This window comes from Salvia splendens, chromosome 5, assembly GCF_004379255.2.
Source record: "Salvia splendens isolate huo1 chromosome 5, SspV2, whole genome shotgun sequence".
NCBI classification, from domain to species: domain Eukaryota; kingdom Viridiplantae; phylum Streptophyta; class Magnoliopsida; order Lamiales; family Lamiaceae; genus Salvia; species Salvia splendens.
Genome location: NC_056036.1, coordinates 36,982,811 through 37,000,824, shown reverse-complemented (window position 1 = coordinate 37,000,824; position 18,014 = coordinate 36,982,811). Strand labels below are relative to the sequence as shown.

Below are 18,014 nucleotides of genomic sequence, written 5' to 3'. Positions count from 1 at the left end.
CGATGTGGTTCATTAAATAGTTACTATTTTTTATTTATATTCTTTTATTTTCTTATTTCTCTTCTTATTTTATTGAAATATTGTTGTGTTCAACATTACAAAAATACGTCGATTTGTGCATAAATGAAACAATTAAAAAATTTTGAAAATTTATAATTTAATATTTTAATTTCAAAATTAACGTAAATACTAGAAGTTAGATCAAATTTCGTCATTTTTTACTATTATCGTAGTATATAAATATGAAAATGATCGTACTAGTATTATATAGAGATGAAGCAGTAACATTTCATTTGAATTGTGTAAAATTTATTGCATTAATTGTGATTTTAAAACTCAAGCATAAAGTCACTCATTCTTGGCGGGAAACCAACATCTGAATCCAAACCAATCAACGACGATGAGAGCTCCCGGCCGCCGCCGCCCGGCGGAATCCCTAGTCCCTGACCGGCGTCTGCCACCTCCCACGCCCACGAACACCGCGGATCCCTGGTACCTCACCACCCCTGTCCAGGGCCGCGAATCTGACGCTAGCTTCTGCAGCAGCCGCCCCTCAATTGCCTCCATCGGCCGCCCTTCCGCCGCCCCCACCAACATCTCCGATCGTTCGTACCAACTCTCCGCGCTCCGCACCATCAATTCCTACCTCTCCTCTCAATCTGCCCCCTTTTCGCTCAAGCACCCTTTGCCTTCCGCTAAACAAATCACCGAAACCCTAAAGCTTCTACTGCAACGACTCGGGTTCGCTTCGCAGAAAATCGACGAAGAACTCAACCACGCGCTGAAGTGCCTCAAATGCCCCTTCAAACTGAATAAATCGGCGCTGCGAGCCCCGGGGACGCCCCATTCATGGCCCAATTTGCTTGCAGTTATCCACTGGCTTGTTCAGTTAGCTCAGTACACAGATTCTACAATCAATTCGTCGCCTGAACTCGAGGGCGATCAGATGATGATGCACCATTTAAAAAGTTATTATCTCTACATTAGGGGAGATGATGAGGCGGTGGATGGTTTGGATTCAGAGTTTATAAGGGAGTTGGAAGAGTGGAGGGATAAAGTGGGTGAAAATGCAACGGCTGTTGATGAAACTGCTAACGAGCTGGATGCCAAAGTGATGGGTTTGAAGAAGGGCCCAAGTCAGAAGGAGGTTTTGGAGCAGGAGAAGGCGGTTGTAGAAAAGGACGTGACGAAGTTCCATGATATGATCGGACAGTTGGACGCTCATTTGGTGGATGTGCAGAAGAAATTAGAGGAGAAGGAAAAGGCATTAGAGGCCAAGGTGGAGGAGCACAAGAGAATTTGTGATGAGAATGAGGGTTTGAAGAGGAAGATTGAGGAACAGGGGTTTAATATGAGAGATGCTGAGAGAATGAAGCGAGAATTACAGGCTGTGGAGCGGGATTTTGAGGAGTCGGAGGCTGGGAGAAGTGGCTGGGAGGAGAAGATTTGGGAACTTGATTCTGAGATAGGGCATAAGTTAAAGGAGCTTGAGCGTCTCGTGATGGAATGCAACCAAACTATTAGAAGGTGGTTCTTCTTGTCATTTCTCTTAATTAACCCAAAACTGCATAAACTAGTTCCTAGTGCTATTGTCTCTTGCAGTGCTATTTTCTCTTGCAGTTATACATTTACATTTGTCTCTTAAGGGGAGCTCGAGTACAATAATTATGTTCTACCAAGTTGTTGCTATTGGAGGCTGATTAATCCTTGTAGCTCTACTATGTCAGTGTCCCGAGTGTCTTTGCCTCAAGTTCATTCAAACCCTTTTACATATAATGATTTGATAGTCTACTCATGCTTAGGTTGGTTGGTCCTCCATCTTGTGCAAAACTGTATATGCTTTTTGTATGGATTGACACTCAAATTCATGTATTAATGCTTCATTTTGGTTTTGGAGTAATTCTCAGATAAGATTGCCTGCCTCTGTTCAACTATTTAGAATAGCATGAGTAGGAGTTATATAGCATCTTTATTGACTCTAGGACTGGGTAGTTTAGGTGAATTTTTATAAGTCAAATGTAAACTTACCCTAGAACCTTCTTGTTTCATCATGTATCTTTTGTCTTTACTCTGTTGTGGAGTTCTACTTCAACTTTTTATTATAAGAATGAAAGGCAGGAAAGAGAACTAATTACAAATATTTCTTTAATTTTATTTAATGGTAGAAAAGTTGTCTATCCAATTATTTTTCCCACCCTAGCAGTTTTATTTTTATAGACTATGTACAAGTTAAATTCTTAAGACTTTGTTCTCCAGGGGTTAAGTTAGTTTACTTTCAGCTACCATTTGATTCAGTCACCCATTAGTTATTGCTATTTTCTTTCAATACATATTTCTAGGTTGAAACTTGGAAATGGATTTCAATATCAGCTACGTGCTGATGGGTCCACACCATCTGAGGTATTGGGATTGGATTACAAGAGCATACTAAAGCCTGCACTTGTCGCCTTTGCTGAAGAAATAAAAGGAAGCTCAATGGAGAAATTGGAAGAACTCATTTCTCTTCGGCCACGATCAGGTGAAAATGCCACTAGGCTGGAGGAAAAACGGAATCGTATTGCTGTGCTTCAATCCTCCAATGATGAGGTAAGCATGTAGAGTTGAATTCAACACTAAATACTTACTTGCAAATGTTTCTTATGCTCATCACTTTTTGTGTCAAGAACATGCATGTAAGCTGCTAATTTAGCAATAATTCATCAATTTTCTCTGTATATGTAAGAAGTACCGTGTGAGATTAGTCGTTCTGAAATGTCATTTAAAATGAGATGTACTGCCATTCTAGCCTTCAGCACCTGGATACAGAGAATGATAAGATGGTTTGGTATACGCATAGCAGCATTCTTGTATTTCTTCTATGCAACTTGGGAATAAACTCAACTAAGTCACATCCAAGAAGTCATACAACAGACTTGTTTTGGTGTTGTATCAACTATCAAGTGTCAATTTTTAATGTAAAAGACTAATATCAGGAAAAACGAACTTATTAATGCTCTTTATAGCTACCATGAATACTCGGGCATCAAGTTTTCTAAATTACATCAAAACTAATTATATGTTTTTTTCTTCTACTTTGTACCTCGTTCCTTTGGCTCATATGTAGTGAAGAAGCTGCTTTATCTCAAGCAGATATAATGTGCATTAGGCTACTCAGCGATAGGGGCAAAAATAACAACTGTTTGCGTGGTCCTTATGTTTTGACGCAGGACATCCTAGTTATTCTGTTTGATATCCTGGCTGAATTCGGCTGCTATATTAGTGCCTTCTGCTTTGTTTTCTTTTCCTAACTGTATTAGATAAATGTTCCCTACTCTGCATCTTAAAAGGCTCACCTGATTGAGGAGTTCAGTTTTGATGGGTTATTTCTCGCTGTACATGAATTGATTGTATAGTTTAAGTCGTCAAACACCTCCAGGAACACATAGTATATGAGTGTCCTAATGAATGGTCTGATCATATAGGTTGAATCCCAGTTGGATAAAGTGACAAAGGAAATGCAAGAGTACATGTCTAGACGTGCAGCAGAAGCGAAAAAAATGGTAGAGGAAATTGAGATGAAGGTTCAGCACATCTCAGTTGTTGAAAAAGAAGCTGCAGAATTGTTGAAGGTAGTTCCAACACTTATTACTGCTTCCCTTTACATCCATGGACAAATGCATTTTACATAAATATCATTCTTTATTCATTGATTTGCTTTGATGAAGAAATCCATGGCTGGGCTGCACGAAGACATGATTCAAACTGAAGAAGATGTCAAGTTATGCGCTCGGGAACTCTTTGACTTGATCAATTCAGTTGCGTCATACAAAGAGTACGTAGGCTCGAAAATTGCACGAATGAAGAGCGACCTAGTAGAAACAGCTGGCGCCATTGCTGATACTTACAAAGGTTACCGTCCGTCACAGGGCTGCGCTGTTTCAGATTCGAACAGTTGATGGCAAACTTCTTTAACACAATGGTTGGCAGTTCACTTGATTTCTTAGCTAAATATGATGGACAAAATTCTCTTTTGCAGTCATTGCTTATCTTGTGTACAAGTTTCGGCCTTGCTGATGCTTGTTGATATACTTATCCTATATGTTATAACTGAATCTTGTTCACTTCGCCTAAAATTGATGGATACAATATGAAATGTCTAAAATATTATATTTTGTTCTTTGTATTAGTAATTTAGTAATATGTTAAATTGGGTGTACAAAACTCCTTAACCAAAGAGGTGAAAGGTGGCATAAAATTGTAAAATTGTCACTTTTGGGGCCGGATTGCCCAGAATTTAACATTCTACTTTGAGTTTTAAGCAAATGAGGTATAAATTGATAAATAAAACTTTGTATAAGTACTTAAAAACAAATGCACCAATGAAGTTTTTTTTATCACCTTTCCTATTTGAGGGGAAAATGTTATTATTGGTAAGCACGTTTTTTTGTTTTTGCTAAGTCCTCTTATTTTTATATGCACAAAGGGGTAAATATATTTTGTCTTTCTTTATTGAAAAAATGAGTACTTTTCACCATCAACATTGAATACTTAAGTGATGTGTAAGATGCAGATTGAATAAAGTACGATGAGTAGAAGATGATCCCGAAACTGAGAATTACATATTCCATATTCAATAAAAAAACATAAAATATGTGGGACTTGCTGTTTGGATCGACTTGGCATAAAACAACATCCACAACTGTAACAAAGCACAAGTTTAGCTAACCATGTTTAATTATGCTAATTCATATTCAGTCGCACTCTAACATTTAATTCTCAATTTTATGAATTTGAATGATGATTAAGAATCAAAATGAATCTTAACAGTTTAGGGCCTGAAAATTGGTCACGGTTGATCACAGTTAGTGTAGATTAAAAATTAGTGATGATAGTTTTTCACCAAATAACACAGCAAGGTCACTAAATGACGTTCTTACCATAATGCTACACGATAATCTGTCATGCCATATTTACAAACTAAGACAGCTACAAAGTTGCCTCTACTTTTTAAGTTTACAATATTAGTAAATATTAAAGGACGGCTATAAAAAGGAAAAGTCTAAAGTTTCTCATTTATACTTCCCATTTCATAGAAATATACTCCATAATTAGAATGATACGGTTTTAATATGTAATTGGTAGAGTAAGATAAAATGGAAAAAAAGTAATTGAAATAATTTAGCGGATGATGGACTCCATAAATGATAAAGTAAAATAGAAGGAGAAAATTTTTTTGATAAATAGATATAGATTATTTCTATAGGACAAACGAAATAAAAATTCAGCCTATTTATATGGGACGAAGGAGTATACAGATAATGATGATTCAACAAAATATGGTAGGTGTTCAAAATTACTAATTAGCGTGTAATAGAAATAAGTATAAATAGTCAATTTTGTCCCATTATTGGGACAGTTACTCAAAAATATCTCGCTGTTTAAGTTTATCATTTACTCTGTATTGTCGTTTTTTAGAAATAAAATGTCTTGTAGCCGAACTTACATGTCTAATTAATTATCCACATGGCAATGATGTATTAATTGTAATTTGCAAAAATGTTTAGTTACTTGATTTTGTCTGGTCATTTTGGACATTTACCTGTTTTTTCTCATTGTTCAGGGCATTTACTCGATTTTGTCATATAAAAAACATTAAATCGAAACAATATCATGTAATAAAATGTAAGCTTTGATAGTACAAATAAAATGTTAGTAGTAATACTCCCCCCGGTCCAGGAATGGATCAGCTAAGGTGTTTCATAAGACATTTGTTGCTACACCAATAATAAATTGACATGTGTACACTCTTTGAAAAAATGAAAAATAAATTAAATCTTACATAGCATCTCTTCCTACTCTCACACTCAGCACACTCCGGCTGAATTCAACATTCATTTAATCTTTTCCCCACAAATCTCTCTAAAACTCCACTGAGCCGGCAGTGCACCAGCGGCGGGGAGGCAAGTTGTAGTCCTAGCGTCCAACTCCTCGAGAGCAGACCGAAACTTAGGAGTTATGATAGATCGAGGAGGAAGTCATCGTTGGTGGCGGCGACGAGGGTGAGCCTCTCCTGTGACGACGGAGGATTGCACGGGGATTCCCGGTGTGATGAAGGGTGCCGGAAGAAGAATCTGAGCAACCAGTTCAGGCGGCAGTGGGGAGAGTTGCTGCTATTTGGTGGAGATCGAATCGGCGAGACGAATTGTAGGTGATTCGAGAGGTGGTGGTGGACTGGAGAAATAGGGGAAACGTCAGTTTGGAAGGGGGGTGAGAGAGAGGCAGAGGTGGTGCTTTGGCTTTTTACTGGCGGCAATATGATGTTCAAAAGGTGGAGAGTTGTGGGGAAGATGAAATGAATGTTGAATTCAGCCGGAGTGTGCGAGTGTGAGAGGAGGAAGAGATGCCACATAGAATTTAATTTATTTTTCATTTTTTCAAAGAGTGTACACATGTCAATTTATTATTGGCGTAGCAGCAAATGTCTTATGAAACGCCTTAGTTGATCCCTTTCGCGTCCGTCCTACAATAATAGTCACATTTTGCCATTTCGATCTGTCCCACAATAAGAGTCACGTTTCACTTTTTACCGTGAACGGTAAGTAGGTCTCACATTTCATTAATTCACTTCACTCGCATTCTATTATAAAATCAATATAAAAAAGTGGACTTCATATTCCATTAATTTTTTCAATCCACTATTCTTTATATTTCTTAAAATTCGTATCAATACTAAATGTGACTCTTATTGTGGAACGGAAGAAGTATTTATTTTTATGCACGCATGATTATTACTTTGCGTCATCTTCAATTGGTACACCTAAGAAACATAGGATAAGAGGGATTGATGCGTGGGGGTTATGAATGTCGTGGAAGACATTTTTAGGCCTACCAGTTGAAGATGATGGAAATTAATTACACACATACTCACGTGCACAAAATTAAATACTACTCTCTCCTTTCCATAACGAGAGTCATATTTAGTGTGGGCATGAGTTTTAACAAAGGTAAACAATAGTAGGTTGGAAAAGTTAGTGAAATATATGGTCCACATTTTTATATTGGTTTTATAATAGAATATATGTGAAGTGAGTTGGTGAAATGTGAGATATACTTACCATTTACGGTAAAAGTGAAATGTGACTCTTATTGCGGGACAGACCGAAATGATAAAATGTAACTCTTATTGTGGGACGAATGGAGTATTAAGTATCATTTTGCTTTTCCTCTTTAAATTATACTTCTACTATTGTTGCATAATAATGTTATAATTCAATACTCACTTCATCCCGCAATAGTAGTCTTATTTGATTATGGCACGAGTTTTAAGAAATGTAAAAAAATGGGTTGAATAAGTTAATGGAATAAGGGTCTCACTTATATGTATTAGTTTTATAATAAAATGTGAGTAGAATAAGGTCGGTGGAGTGTGGGCCTACTTACCATTTATAGTAAAAATGAAATATGATTATTATTATAAGACGAATTGAAATGTTAAAACATAAGTCTTATTGTGGGATGGATAAAGTATTCTTTGTACAACAAAAGCAAGCATCTAATAAATTTCTTAAAGAATAAGAAAAAATCAAGTAAACTAACAGTTTTGCAAAGTGCTCCTCATACATCCATCTCATGTAGTTAATCAATGTGTAAGTTCAACTGGCACATCGATATTTGTAAAGATTGGATGTTGCGAAGAAGATGTGGAATTGAACTTGCATATATGAGGAATCTTGAAGAGTTACAGAGCTTGATTGATTACAGAGAGGTGAAACAGATTGTGCGTGTGTAAAACTGAAATTACAAACACTAACTAACTATTTAACATAATCTGAGACTAACGGCTATTTTATCCAACGACCCAGATTAAAAACCCCAAACTACAAAACCTCATCTAACGGCTGCAGAAGCTCGAGTAAGCTTCTCTTCTCTACTTCAAGATCCAGCTGATTCATCACAACTACAATATTGATCATTAAAATTTATTTGAATGGTACTTTATTTCAAAAAATAAAAGGATGATCACTAAATGTACTAGTGTTTACCTAACGATAGAATAATTTCAAATAAAACTCTTACAACATCCGACAAAATCGACCTTTTACCACATAAATAAATATAGAATGTATAATGTTTAGTGCTCGTTTCAATAAATTAAATAAGATCAATTACTACAAATATGATTTGATTTAGTAGATAAGTTTCTGTATTTAATTTCAGGAATAATGCCAAAATATTTGATCACGAGTTTTGTCGTTTCGCATAACAAAATGACTGTCGATTCAATTCAATATATGACAACCTCATGAAATGCTAAGCCCATAGCTAGTTAAAGGAATGTCGGATTATTTCAATCATTAATAGATTCTTAGGGCATGTTAACTTCGAACTAGTAAAAAGAATATCGGCACAATTCAATCTCGAACAATCATATGACCGGTTAACCTCCAAGTATAAAATGGAACTAGGAGTATAAGAGCATCTGCAACGGTGGACGGACGACGTCCGTTTGTCCGTGCCAGCGGCACGGAAGACGTCGTCCGCCGCTGCGCTCGAGCCGCTGGCACGGCGCTGCTCGATGCATTGAGCACGTCCATGCCAACGAGCAGGTGACGTGGCCGGACGTGATTGGGCAACGACATAGCTGTTGCATTTGAATTTTTTTTAAATCGGTTTTAATTAAAAAAACCGATTAAAAATAAAAAAATATTTTCCCACATCCCAAAAAAAATATATCTGTGACCAACTTTTAATTTTTTTAAATTTTTTTCCCCCGAAAATACACATTTTCATCTATAAATACCCCCACTTTCACACCAAAAAATTCACACCACACTACACAATTCTCATCTACATTCTCTCATTTCCATTCTCATCTACATTCTCTCATCTCCATTCTCAATCTTTCTTCCACTCATACAACATAACAATGTCCGGCCAAGGAGATCACCCTCTGGGCTCCCACGGTTGGAACCCCGATTGGTTCGGTTCACAACCGTTTCCTAGTCCGGAAACGGAATATTCGGCCCCTCCTCAAACCCAAAATTTGGGCGTTCCAGGTGGCTACCGGTCTTACCCGATCAACGACCAAGATGCCCCCGAAGGGCTATACGGGTGGACACCCAAACCTATAGCGAGGTCGACAGCCCCCTCCCAAACTCCGACTTCTCCTACTCGCGGTGTCCGCACACCGTACACTCCAGAGGAGATGGAACAATTGTTCAAGGCGTTCTTGTCAATCTCCAAAGATCTGGAGGTTGGCACGAACCAATCCGGCGATCGCTTTTGGTTGCGCATTTGTCGCCGGTACAATGAAAACCGGCCGGAGGGAACAATCGAGCGCAACGAGAGTATGATGCGCAACGCCATCTACAGAGCCAACGAAGAAATCCAAAAGTTCCAGGGGTATTACCTCTAGGAAGAGCGGTCGGCGGGGAGCGGCCGGAGCGAGGTCGACATCATCGTTCATCCATGTCGACCTACCAATCCATGAACTACAAGGCGTTCAAGTACCTCAACATTTGGCATGAGATGCGGTCGCATCCGAAGTATAGGGGAGGCGTAACATCCTCCTTTAGCGGCTCCTCCAAACGGTCAAGGTCGGTATCCCTATCCGACGCGAAGACGTGGTTAACCAATTCGCCGGAGCTAACTTGGGTAGCTCCGACGCCGGCCCGAGCGGTTCCCAACGCCGACCGCAAGGAAGGAAGAAGGCGGCGGCCAACCGCCGTCACGCCGCGACTCCATCCGACAATGCTCCCAAACCCGCTCCTGTTCCCGTTCCCATGCCCTATGCGCCACCTCTACCCCCACCAACTCGTTGTGGACGATTTTGGCCCAACTCAATATGACCAATAGGTCAACTATGACCCCCTCGCAACTTCGATCGCACGAGGCCATGATATTGGGCCTCCAAAAACAATTGGGGGTAGTGCCGCCGGATGAATAGTCTTCCACGGGGATATTTTTAGCTTTAATTATGTAATTTTTTATTTTTAGGATTTTAATTATGTAATTTTTATTTTTTAGGATTTTAATTATGTCTTTTTATTTTATTTGTAATTTGTAATATTATTTCGGATTTTTTAATGAATTTTAATATTATGGAAATGTTTTTATTTAAATTGAATAATAGAATGGTGGGACCCTTGTGCTCGTCCTTGCGGAAGAGCACCGTTGTGAGTGTTGTGCTCTTGCTTAAGAGTAAACAGAAATAGTAGTGCCGGGCCCATAACCGTGCTCGTTGGCAAGAGTACGGTTGTGGGTGTTCTAAAAGAAGGAAAAATAGGGCAATAGACGAGATACTCACGCACCACATACAAACTTCCTGAAAATACAGGCGCATATACATACAAATTTTGTGTCTCTATATCTCCCCTCACCAAACACACAGATAAAATCTCCACACTCCAATTCAGTACAATTTGTGGAAACCGCGCAATACTTGCTCTGCTCTCTCTAAAAAATTCGTGTTTGTTGATAACAATCTATAAATTCGGGTTTCAGTCTTTTTACTTAGTCATTGATACGCACGGACTGTTATTTTGATTATTTTGTGGAACATTTTTGCGTGTTAGTAGAATGATGAAACCCCAGTGATATAGGATTTTGCTATCATAGCCGCGTTGGATGAATTTTTGGGCGGGGGTTTGATTTTATATTCTGAGATTTCCCCTGAGGGCTCTGTTTGAGGAATTGCTCTGTTTATTTAGAGTGGGGCGGTGATAGCCTTATGTTTCTCATGCGTTGTTCTTGTTGAACATTGAGGCCTTGAGAAGCTTGGGCTATTGCTTCTATCAGAAGAGTGGATTGGTTACTAAAATTTTGAATTCTGGATTATGCTACAGTTAATCTTTGTTTGGTGTGAAAATACGGATATAATTAGGCGTTTGGGACGTTCAAGTGGATTCATGGCTGTTTGTATAAGCAGAGGAATTGAATTTGTTTCCACTTGCTCTTTTATATGATAATGCTTACCACTAGTTATGGAGAGAAGTCAGCCCACTTTAGTACCTGAATGGCTCAAAAATGCTGGAAACTCGACATCTCATTCAGGTAGTTTTCTATATTGCAGATAAGTTATTGTATCACACTCGTTCATGTTGGTGCCTTTTTTTCTAATATCTTATTTTTCTGGTTTTAGATGATCACCCAGCATCAAAGGCTTCTTGGAATAAGTCCTCTTTGAATGGCAAAGGTCATGATCCTGGACGATCTTCTAGTTCCGAAAGAACTACTTCTTCATATTTCCAACGAAGTTCTAGTAGTAACAGCTCAGGTACTTTTAGGTCAAACAGTAGTTTTGGGAGGAGCCAGCGCGACAGAGACTGGGAGAAAGACGCATATGGTTCTCATGATCATGACAATTCATTTATGGGCGGCCGACGCCATCGAAAATTTTCAGACCAACTGGTAGATCCTTCATTAGGTAATTTTGAGAGGGATGGTTTAAGACGTTCTCAGTCCATGGTTTCTGCGAAACGTGGGGATGCATGGCCTAAGAAAGTTGGTGCTGCCGCTGCTGACTCAGGCAGCACCAGTGTAAAGATTTTGAACGGTTTGCGCACCACAGGCAGCCCTGTTGCCGGGGTGAGGAAAGCTGCTTTTGAGAGAGATTTTCCCTCATTAGGAGTAGATGAAAGAGCAGTCATTTCTGATATTGGAAGAGTACCATCCCCTGGTTTAAGTTCTATTCAGAGCTTACTTATTGGTACTTCCGCTTCTTTAGGTGGTGAAAAATGGACATCGGCTTTGGCAGAGGTTCCTATGTTAGTTGGAAGCAATGGAACTGCATCATCATCTGTGCTTCAAGCCACTTCATCAAGTTCTGCATCAGTGGCTTTGGGTTCAGCTACCAGCCTCAATATGGCCAAAGCTGTGGCTCAGGGTCCTAGTCGTTCCCAGACTACCCCACAGGCAGGTCCCCTTTTTTTCTTAATTAAGTCAGATATCCTTTACCAGTGTGCTAATGCCCCATATTCACGTTTCAGTTATCTGTTGGAGCGCAGAGACTTGAGGAGCTTGCAATCAAGCAATCTAGGCAATTAATTCCAGTGACTCCGTCAATGCCAAAAGCTTTGGTGAGATTTCTATCGTCCTTCCTGTGTATGTTGTGATACTCAAGTCCTAGTTTTGATATCTTTCCCTACTCCCTTTGTTGTTTTTCCTTGCAGCATTGGCATGTGTTTGATTTTTACCTAAAAATTGAAGATTTGTCTGATGATTCATGTCATTAGCTGTCTAGTGGGTAGGATACCACAGAGATTCTCCCTAACTTCCTTTTTTGTGAAAGTATTGTCAATTGTGGCACAATAAGATATTTACTGGTATAGACTTTAATAACCTATTGGAATATACCTTCTGTGCTTATAGGTGAACAATGATATCTCACTAGAGAGCTTGGGTAATTAAATAATATTCTAGAAATGGCTTGTAAGATATTCAGAAGTACCTTGCATATAATCCCACCTTGATACCTTGTCTGAGTTTCTGATGCAAATGTGATTCTTTACTTTTTGGGCTCACTGTATGACAATGCAAAATTATTGAATTCATGTGGATGCTATGATTATGGAGTATATATGTGGGGTTTTGCATTCCATGAAGTTGGACTTAGTGTGAATTAGTTTAGCAAAGGAAGGATGCAAACATAATTCCTCTGTTCCTGATGTTACAATTTTCATTTTTATACGGGAACAAGTTGTTGAGTTGCAATTTATCATATGCTCCAAGTAAGACATGGAGGAGCCAAAAAGTATGAGCTGTGATGAATAATTGAATATGCATGACTTACCTAGCCATGCCTTTGGAATTTGAGAATCAGCACATGGGAGGAAGCATGTTATAACTGGCTAGTCATACCAGAGTATTAGTCTATTAGATGAATCCAGACTTCACACTTATTCATTAACATTATTTTTTACAGGCAGTTTTGCCGACGTATATGCATAATAATATGCACTAGTGTTTTGATGCACAAGTCTTGCTCTAATGTAGTTTACTCTATCCAAGCCCAAAGATGGGTAATGCACATGTATTTTGAACTTTCAGTTCTTGAGGATAAATTAGGAAAGTATTACTCCCTCCGTCCCTTTGACACGGGATTTTAAGTGGAAAGGAATAAAGTAGAGATTATGTTGTTTCCCTTTTAAAAAATGTGTCATTTTTAGTAGGACAACCCCCAAAAAGGAAAATGATTCATTTTTAATGGAATAGAGGGAGTATTTTGTTTCTAGCAGATGTCTTGGCTGTGAATGAAAACTTAAGGTGCCATTGTCTAGTCCTGTTTGTGGTCTAATAAAAAAGAGAACTAACAGGTTCATTGTCAACTTTTGGTTCATGAGGAAGAATCAGAAAATTGCCTTCTAGCATAGGTCTTGGCAGTTAGTAAAATTCTAAGAGTGTTTTTGGGTTTATTTTTCTGTTGCTGTGTATTAAAAGAAAAGCATTTGTGAATAGATAGTCTTTAGCATGCTCGAGGAAGGTCTTCAATCTGGAAAACATGATTAGTTGGAAAAATATCATTCATTATTGAAGAAATCTGATTTCTATCGTATCATCAGCTTTCACTCTGGTTCTTTTAAATAGCTGGCTATTTCATATTTTTTGTATGGATTTTTTGATGGACCTAGATAATGTGAAACTGAAAGAGTTAATAATTTAATACCATAAATGAAAGAGTTGAACTACAGAAATTCTGTAACTATTCTTTGGAGATTTTAGTTAATGTTCTTCATCTTCTTCCTTCTTTATTGGTAATAATGTTTGTAAAATTTTGTATGGACATATTCATTATTTCAATATTTCTAAAACATTCATCAACAGATTTCCTTTATGCTTCTTGGTTCCTATATGATATTCTTAGCATAATTTTCTTATTCCTACCCAGCTACCCTATAATCACAATCTTTGAGTAATGAATAGGTATCTGGAGATGTGTGAAAAAGTGATTTTTTTATTTTATTAAAATTGTTTTAAGTATTGATGAAATGCTATATGGGTCAATTTCAAAGTTACTACTAACTCTCTGCTATCCCCGACTGTTTTCATGCTGCTACTTTTAGGTTCATCATCAACTACTCTTTGGACAGTGATCAGACAAAGTATTGGAAGGAAATTGGTTTTAAACACTTCTTAGAGCTTAGGTGTAAGGGGCACTGTATGACTTTTGAAGTTTGGTACATGATTGAAAAAAGAAGAGAAGTTCCACGATAAGAGAATTCAGATTTAGCTTAAATATAGTCATAATGCATTCACGATTATCAAACATAAATAATGGAAGTAAAGAGGGGTTATCACTATAGACTTGCTTGTGCTACTTATTGAACTGTAACTCCTGAAGCATCATGGATTACTGTCCATCATCATTAAGCTTAGCATGGGAGTAAAAAGGGACTCTCAATTATAAACATGTTTTTATTGTTTTTATTTAGCTAATAAGTTAATTTTCTTATGTATTTTCTGAATTCATATTCTAAGGGAAAAAAATCACCCATAGAATAAATCTCTAGAGGGACTCGGTTCTGCTCCTTGATCCTCTTCTGAGACCCCCTAAAGAACAGACACACTTCTTATTGAAATGCCGCACCTCCAAGACTCTTAACTGCCCTAGGTTCTTTCTACATTTTGTTGCTAAGTTTGTTCAGGAGAACCTGATCAATTTTTTTCATAGGGCTTATGAAATGTGAAATACACCCAATATAATGCGGGAAATTCAGTGACCACTGACCAGGAATTCTTATTTTTATTATGCAATCTCTCTGCAAATAACTAGTTACTACTGATTACTAGCTACATGGCTCTAATGCCATAGATGAGATTTTGGTGCCAGTTGACCATGATTCTTTTATTTTTAATAACTTACTGAAAAATGCTAAGTGGTCCTATAAAATGTCGATTTTCCACCACCCTAGATCAACTATTCAGGTGAACATTAATTTTTAATTGGATCCATCCTGGTCTCACTCGATCAGTTGCAGTGTTGTAATATCCTTTTGTGACTGATGGCGCTAAGTAAGGAAAAAATGTCTTGTGGGGCTATCAATCTTTCCATGTGGTCAACTTTTGGATTTGCTTTCACTACGATTGTTGATGTTGAAGGAAACATGTGTACAAGGGCTTGGTCGTATAGTCCAACCATCTTGACTCTTGAGTGGATAAGATCAATGATTACTATATAAAATTCTAGGTGGAGTGTCACTGAAAGCCCTTCAGTACCTTTAAATGAGATGCATTTCAAATTCAGTTTTCTGTACTTTGTGAGGCTTTGATGTGTCATGCTTTCAACATATTCATGCTGTAGTGCACTCAAATTTTGCAAGAGATTAAGGATCTTAACCAATCTGCAATGCTTGTGATTAAGATGATTAGATTTGGTAAATGATTCTCAAAATTGTTGACATTCATTGCTAAATATGCTATCTATTGTTATCTGCCTCTGCCCTCTAGGTGTTGAAAAATTCTTCAGACAAATCAAAGAGCAAAGTGGGTAGCCAGCAGCCTTCCATCTCTTCACCACTTCCAGTAAATCACTCTCCTCGTGGTGGGCCAGTAAAGAGTGATGTTTCAAAAACATCTAATGTTGGAAAGCTCCAAGTTCTAAAGCCAGTGCGAGAAAAGAATGGTGTTGGCCCTGTTGTAAAGGACAACTTGAGTCCAACTAGTGGTAGTTCCGTTGCTGGTTTTCCGTCTGTTTCTGGGTCTGCAGTAACCAAGGTCCCCCCTAGCAATGCAGTCCCTGACCGTAAGCCTGTATTAACTTTGCTGGAGAAGCGGCCTACCTCTCAAGCTCGAAGTCGAAATGATTTTTTTAATCTAGTGAGAAAGAAATCTATGGCAAACCCTGCTTCTGCTGATTCAGCTACTGCAAGCGACTCTTCTGAGTTGGAGACTGGCTCTTCTCTTTCACCATCCCTTTCTAATAAACATGCTGAAATGAATGTCATGCCCGCTACGAGTCAGCCTGTGGAAGTTCCATTGAGTTTAAGCCTGGAATCTGAGGAGAAAGCTGGTTCAATCTGCAATGGTGATGCTTGTGATGTGCAAAAATGTGTGAGCAATGGTAAGAAACATCCTAGCTCTGGCCGTATCATTTCTGAGGATGAAGAGGCTGCTTTTCTTCGTTCTTTGGGCTGGGAGGAAAATAACGATGAGGAAGGTCTCACTGAAGAAGAAATCACTGCTTTCCGCCGGGATTTGACTAAGGTAATGCTGGAATTCAGTCTTATAGTTTGTTAAACTCTGTTACCTTTGTCATGTTTGACTAAAAATAAGTGTTGTTGTTGCTGCAGTACATCAATTCAAAACCATCCCCTCGAATACTGCAGCTTGTACAGCTCTTGACCCCCTTCGATTCGCAACTTGAGGGTATTGATGAAATGAGTTCATCAGATGATAAATCCGAACCTTGATTCGGAATTTGCCAGAGTTTTCTTGTTTAGATGAAGGGGTAATCCGATCTTGTTTGATTGGCTGAGAGGCATTTCTGGCAGCCAACTAAGATAAAATCTGGGCAGTTTTGTTGTTTTCTGGAGATCGATAGGAATAAGCAATGATCCTTCTTTACGATCGTTTTCCCTCTGACTAGAGGATTTGAGTAAAGAGAATAGAAATAGATTTTGATCAAGTTACTCCAAGACATGCAAAGTCTTGACAGTTTTGGTTCCTTCCATTTTTTCATGAATAGAACACATGTTTTCATTTATCTATCAGAAATGGAAAAGAAAAGCAAGAATTTACTGACTGCATAGTTCGAGTTCATCATTTTCCTCCTTTTTTTTTAACTTTTTTTTATTTTTTATCTTTTTGTTTTTATAATAAATCGATTGTTGTAATCTAGGTGAGCTTTGCTTATCCTTGCATTTCAGCAGGGTTGAAAATATGATTGTTAGTTTCAAAGCCCCATCCATGTCCAGGCCTGGCCTGGACCGATGACTACAAGGGTACGTACATCTTCCTTCAAAGAAAAATAGTTTTATATTATCATTTTGATCCATTCATCATAAATATTTTCAATTATATTTATAAAATTTCTCTTACAATTTTCTTGAATTACATGTCCTTGTATATATTTTCTCATGATTCGCATCAAATCATTCATAAGATCGAGCTATCAATCAATTTGTCAATTATTACAGTCCCTCCGTCCATCAATAATCATCCCATTTTGTTATTTTCATTCGTCCACTAATAAATGTCTTATTTGCTTTTTTTACTATTTTTGGTAATGGACTTCACATTTAACTAATTTTATTTACTCACATTTAATTATAAAACTAATACTTCATATAAGATTAGGACTCACTCCACTCATATTTTCCATCCACTTTTTACTACGCTTCTTAGAGCATTCCCAACGGTGAGCAGCAGCTCACCGTCCGTCCTTGCCAGCTCCTTGCCGCTGGCAAGGACGAGCTCCGCCACCATTGCGCTCTTGCCGCTGGCAGGGCTCTGCTCTATGCATAGAGCACGTCCGTGCCAGCGGCAAGAGCACGAGGCGTCGACGTGACATGCTCTGATTGGCCAGTTGATTTATCATTTTTTATTATTATTTTTAAAAATTCGAAAAAATCTGAAAAATTCAAAATTAATAAAAAAAAATATTTTCCCACTTCCTAATAAAATATATCCATTTTTTCCACACTTTTAATTTATTTTTTTTCATTATTTTTACCCCAAAATTCATACTTTCATCTATAAATACTCTCATTTCAAACACAAAAAAATGACACTATACCAAACAACTCTCTCAATCTCAAATTTTAGGAGTTTAAATATGTAATTTTTTTTAGGAGTTTAATTATGTAATTTTTAATTTTTAGTATTTTAATTATGTAATTTTTAATTTTTAGGATTTTAATTATGTCTTTTTTATTTTATTTGTATTTTGTAATATTTATTGTGATTTTTAATGAATTTTAGTATTATGAAAATGTTTATGTTTAATTGAATATTAAATTAATTGTGCTCGTCCTTGCGGAAGAGCACAGTTGTGGGAGTTGTGCTCTTGCCAGAGAGCAGGCATGAATAGTACCGCCCGG

At 37.8% G+C, this 18,014-nt stretch overlaps 2 protein-coding genes across 3 annotated transcripts; both read left to right on the top strand.

The window, feature by feature from the left end:
* Positions 1-321: 321 nt before the first annotated feature.
* On the top strand, positions 322-4,151 carry LOC121802195 (kinetochore protein NDC80 homolog). Its single transcript, XM_042201792.1, has 4 exons — positions 322-1,527; positions 2,340-2,586; positions 3,462-3,608; positions 3,705-4,151. The coding sequence occupies exons 1-4, from the start codon at positions 401-403 to the stop codon at positions 3,933-3,935; spliced, it is 1,752 nt and encodes a 583-aa protein (XP_042057726.1). The 5' UTR covers positions 322-400; the 3' UTR covers positions 3,936-4,151.
* Positions 4,152-10,301: 6,150 nt separating this feature from the next.
* On the top strand, positions 10,302-16,721 carry LOC121803132. Of its 2 annotated transcripts, none has more exons than XM_042202835.1 (5): positions 10,302-11,031; positions 11,120-11,892; positions 11,985-12,056; positions 15,424-16,179; positions 16,266-16,721. In XM_042202835.1, exons 1-5 carry the CDS (start codon positions 10,962-10,964, stop codon positions 16,383-16,385), a joined length of 1,791 nt encoding a protein of 596 aa, XP_042058769.1. In that variant the 5' UTR covers positions 10,302-10,961; the 3' UTR covers positions 16,386-16,721. The 2 variants fall into 2 exon arrangements, with proteins under 2 accessions (XP_042058769.1, XP_042058768.1); XM_042202834.1 differs by having other exon boundaries at positions 11,967-12,056.
* The last annotated feature ends 1,293 nt before the right edge of the window (positions 16,722-18,014 follow it).

Excerpts from the sequence above, each read along its gene's own strand:
- LOC121802195 (XM_042201792.1), top strand. The coding sequence starts at position 401 with ATGAGAGCTCCCGGCCGCCGCCGCCCGGCGGAATCCCTAGTCCCTGAC. Across the intron at positions 1,528-2,339 it reads TGCAACCAAACTATTAGAAG|GTTGAAACTTGGAAATGGAT; the intron begins GTGGTTCTTCTT and ends ACATATTTCTAG. Across the intron at positions 2,587-3,461 it reads TTCAATCCTCCAATGATGAG|GTTGAATCCCAGTTGGATAA; the intron begins GTAAGCATGTAG and ends CTGATCATATAG.
- LOC121803132 (XM_042202834.1), top strand. The coding sequence starts at position 10,962 with ATGGAGAGAAGTCAGCCCACTTTAGTACCTGAATGGCTCAAAAATGCT. Across the intron at positions 12,057-15,423 it reads CGTCAATGCCAAAAGCTTTG|GTGTTGAAAAATTCTTCAGA; the intron begins GTGAGATTTCTA and ends TCTGCCCTCTAG. Across the intron at positions 16,180-16,265 it reads TCCGCCGGGATTTGACTAAG|TACATCAATTCAAAACCATC; the intron begins GTAATGCTGGAA and ends TTGTTGCTGCAG.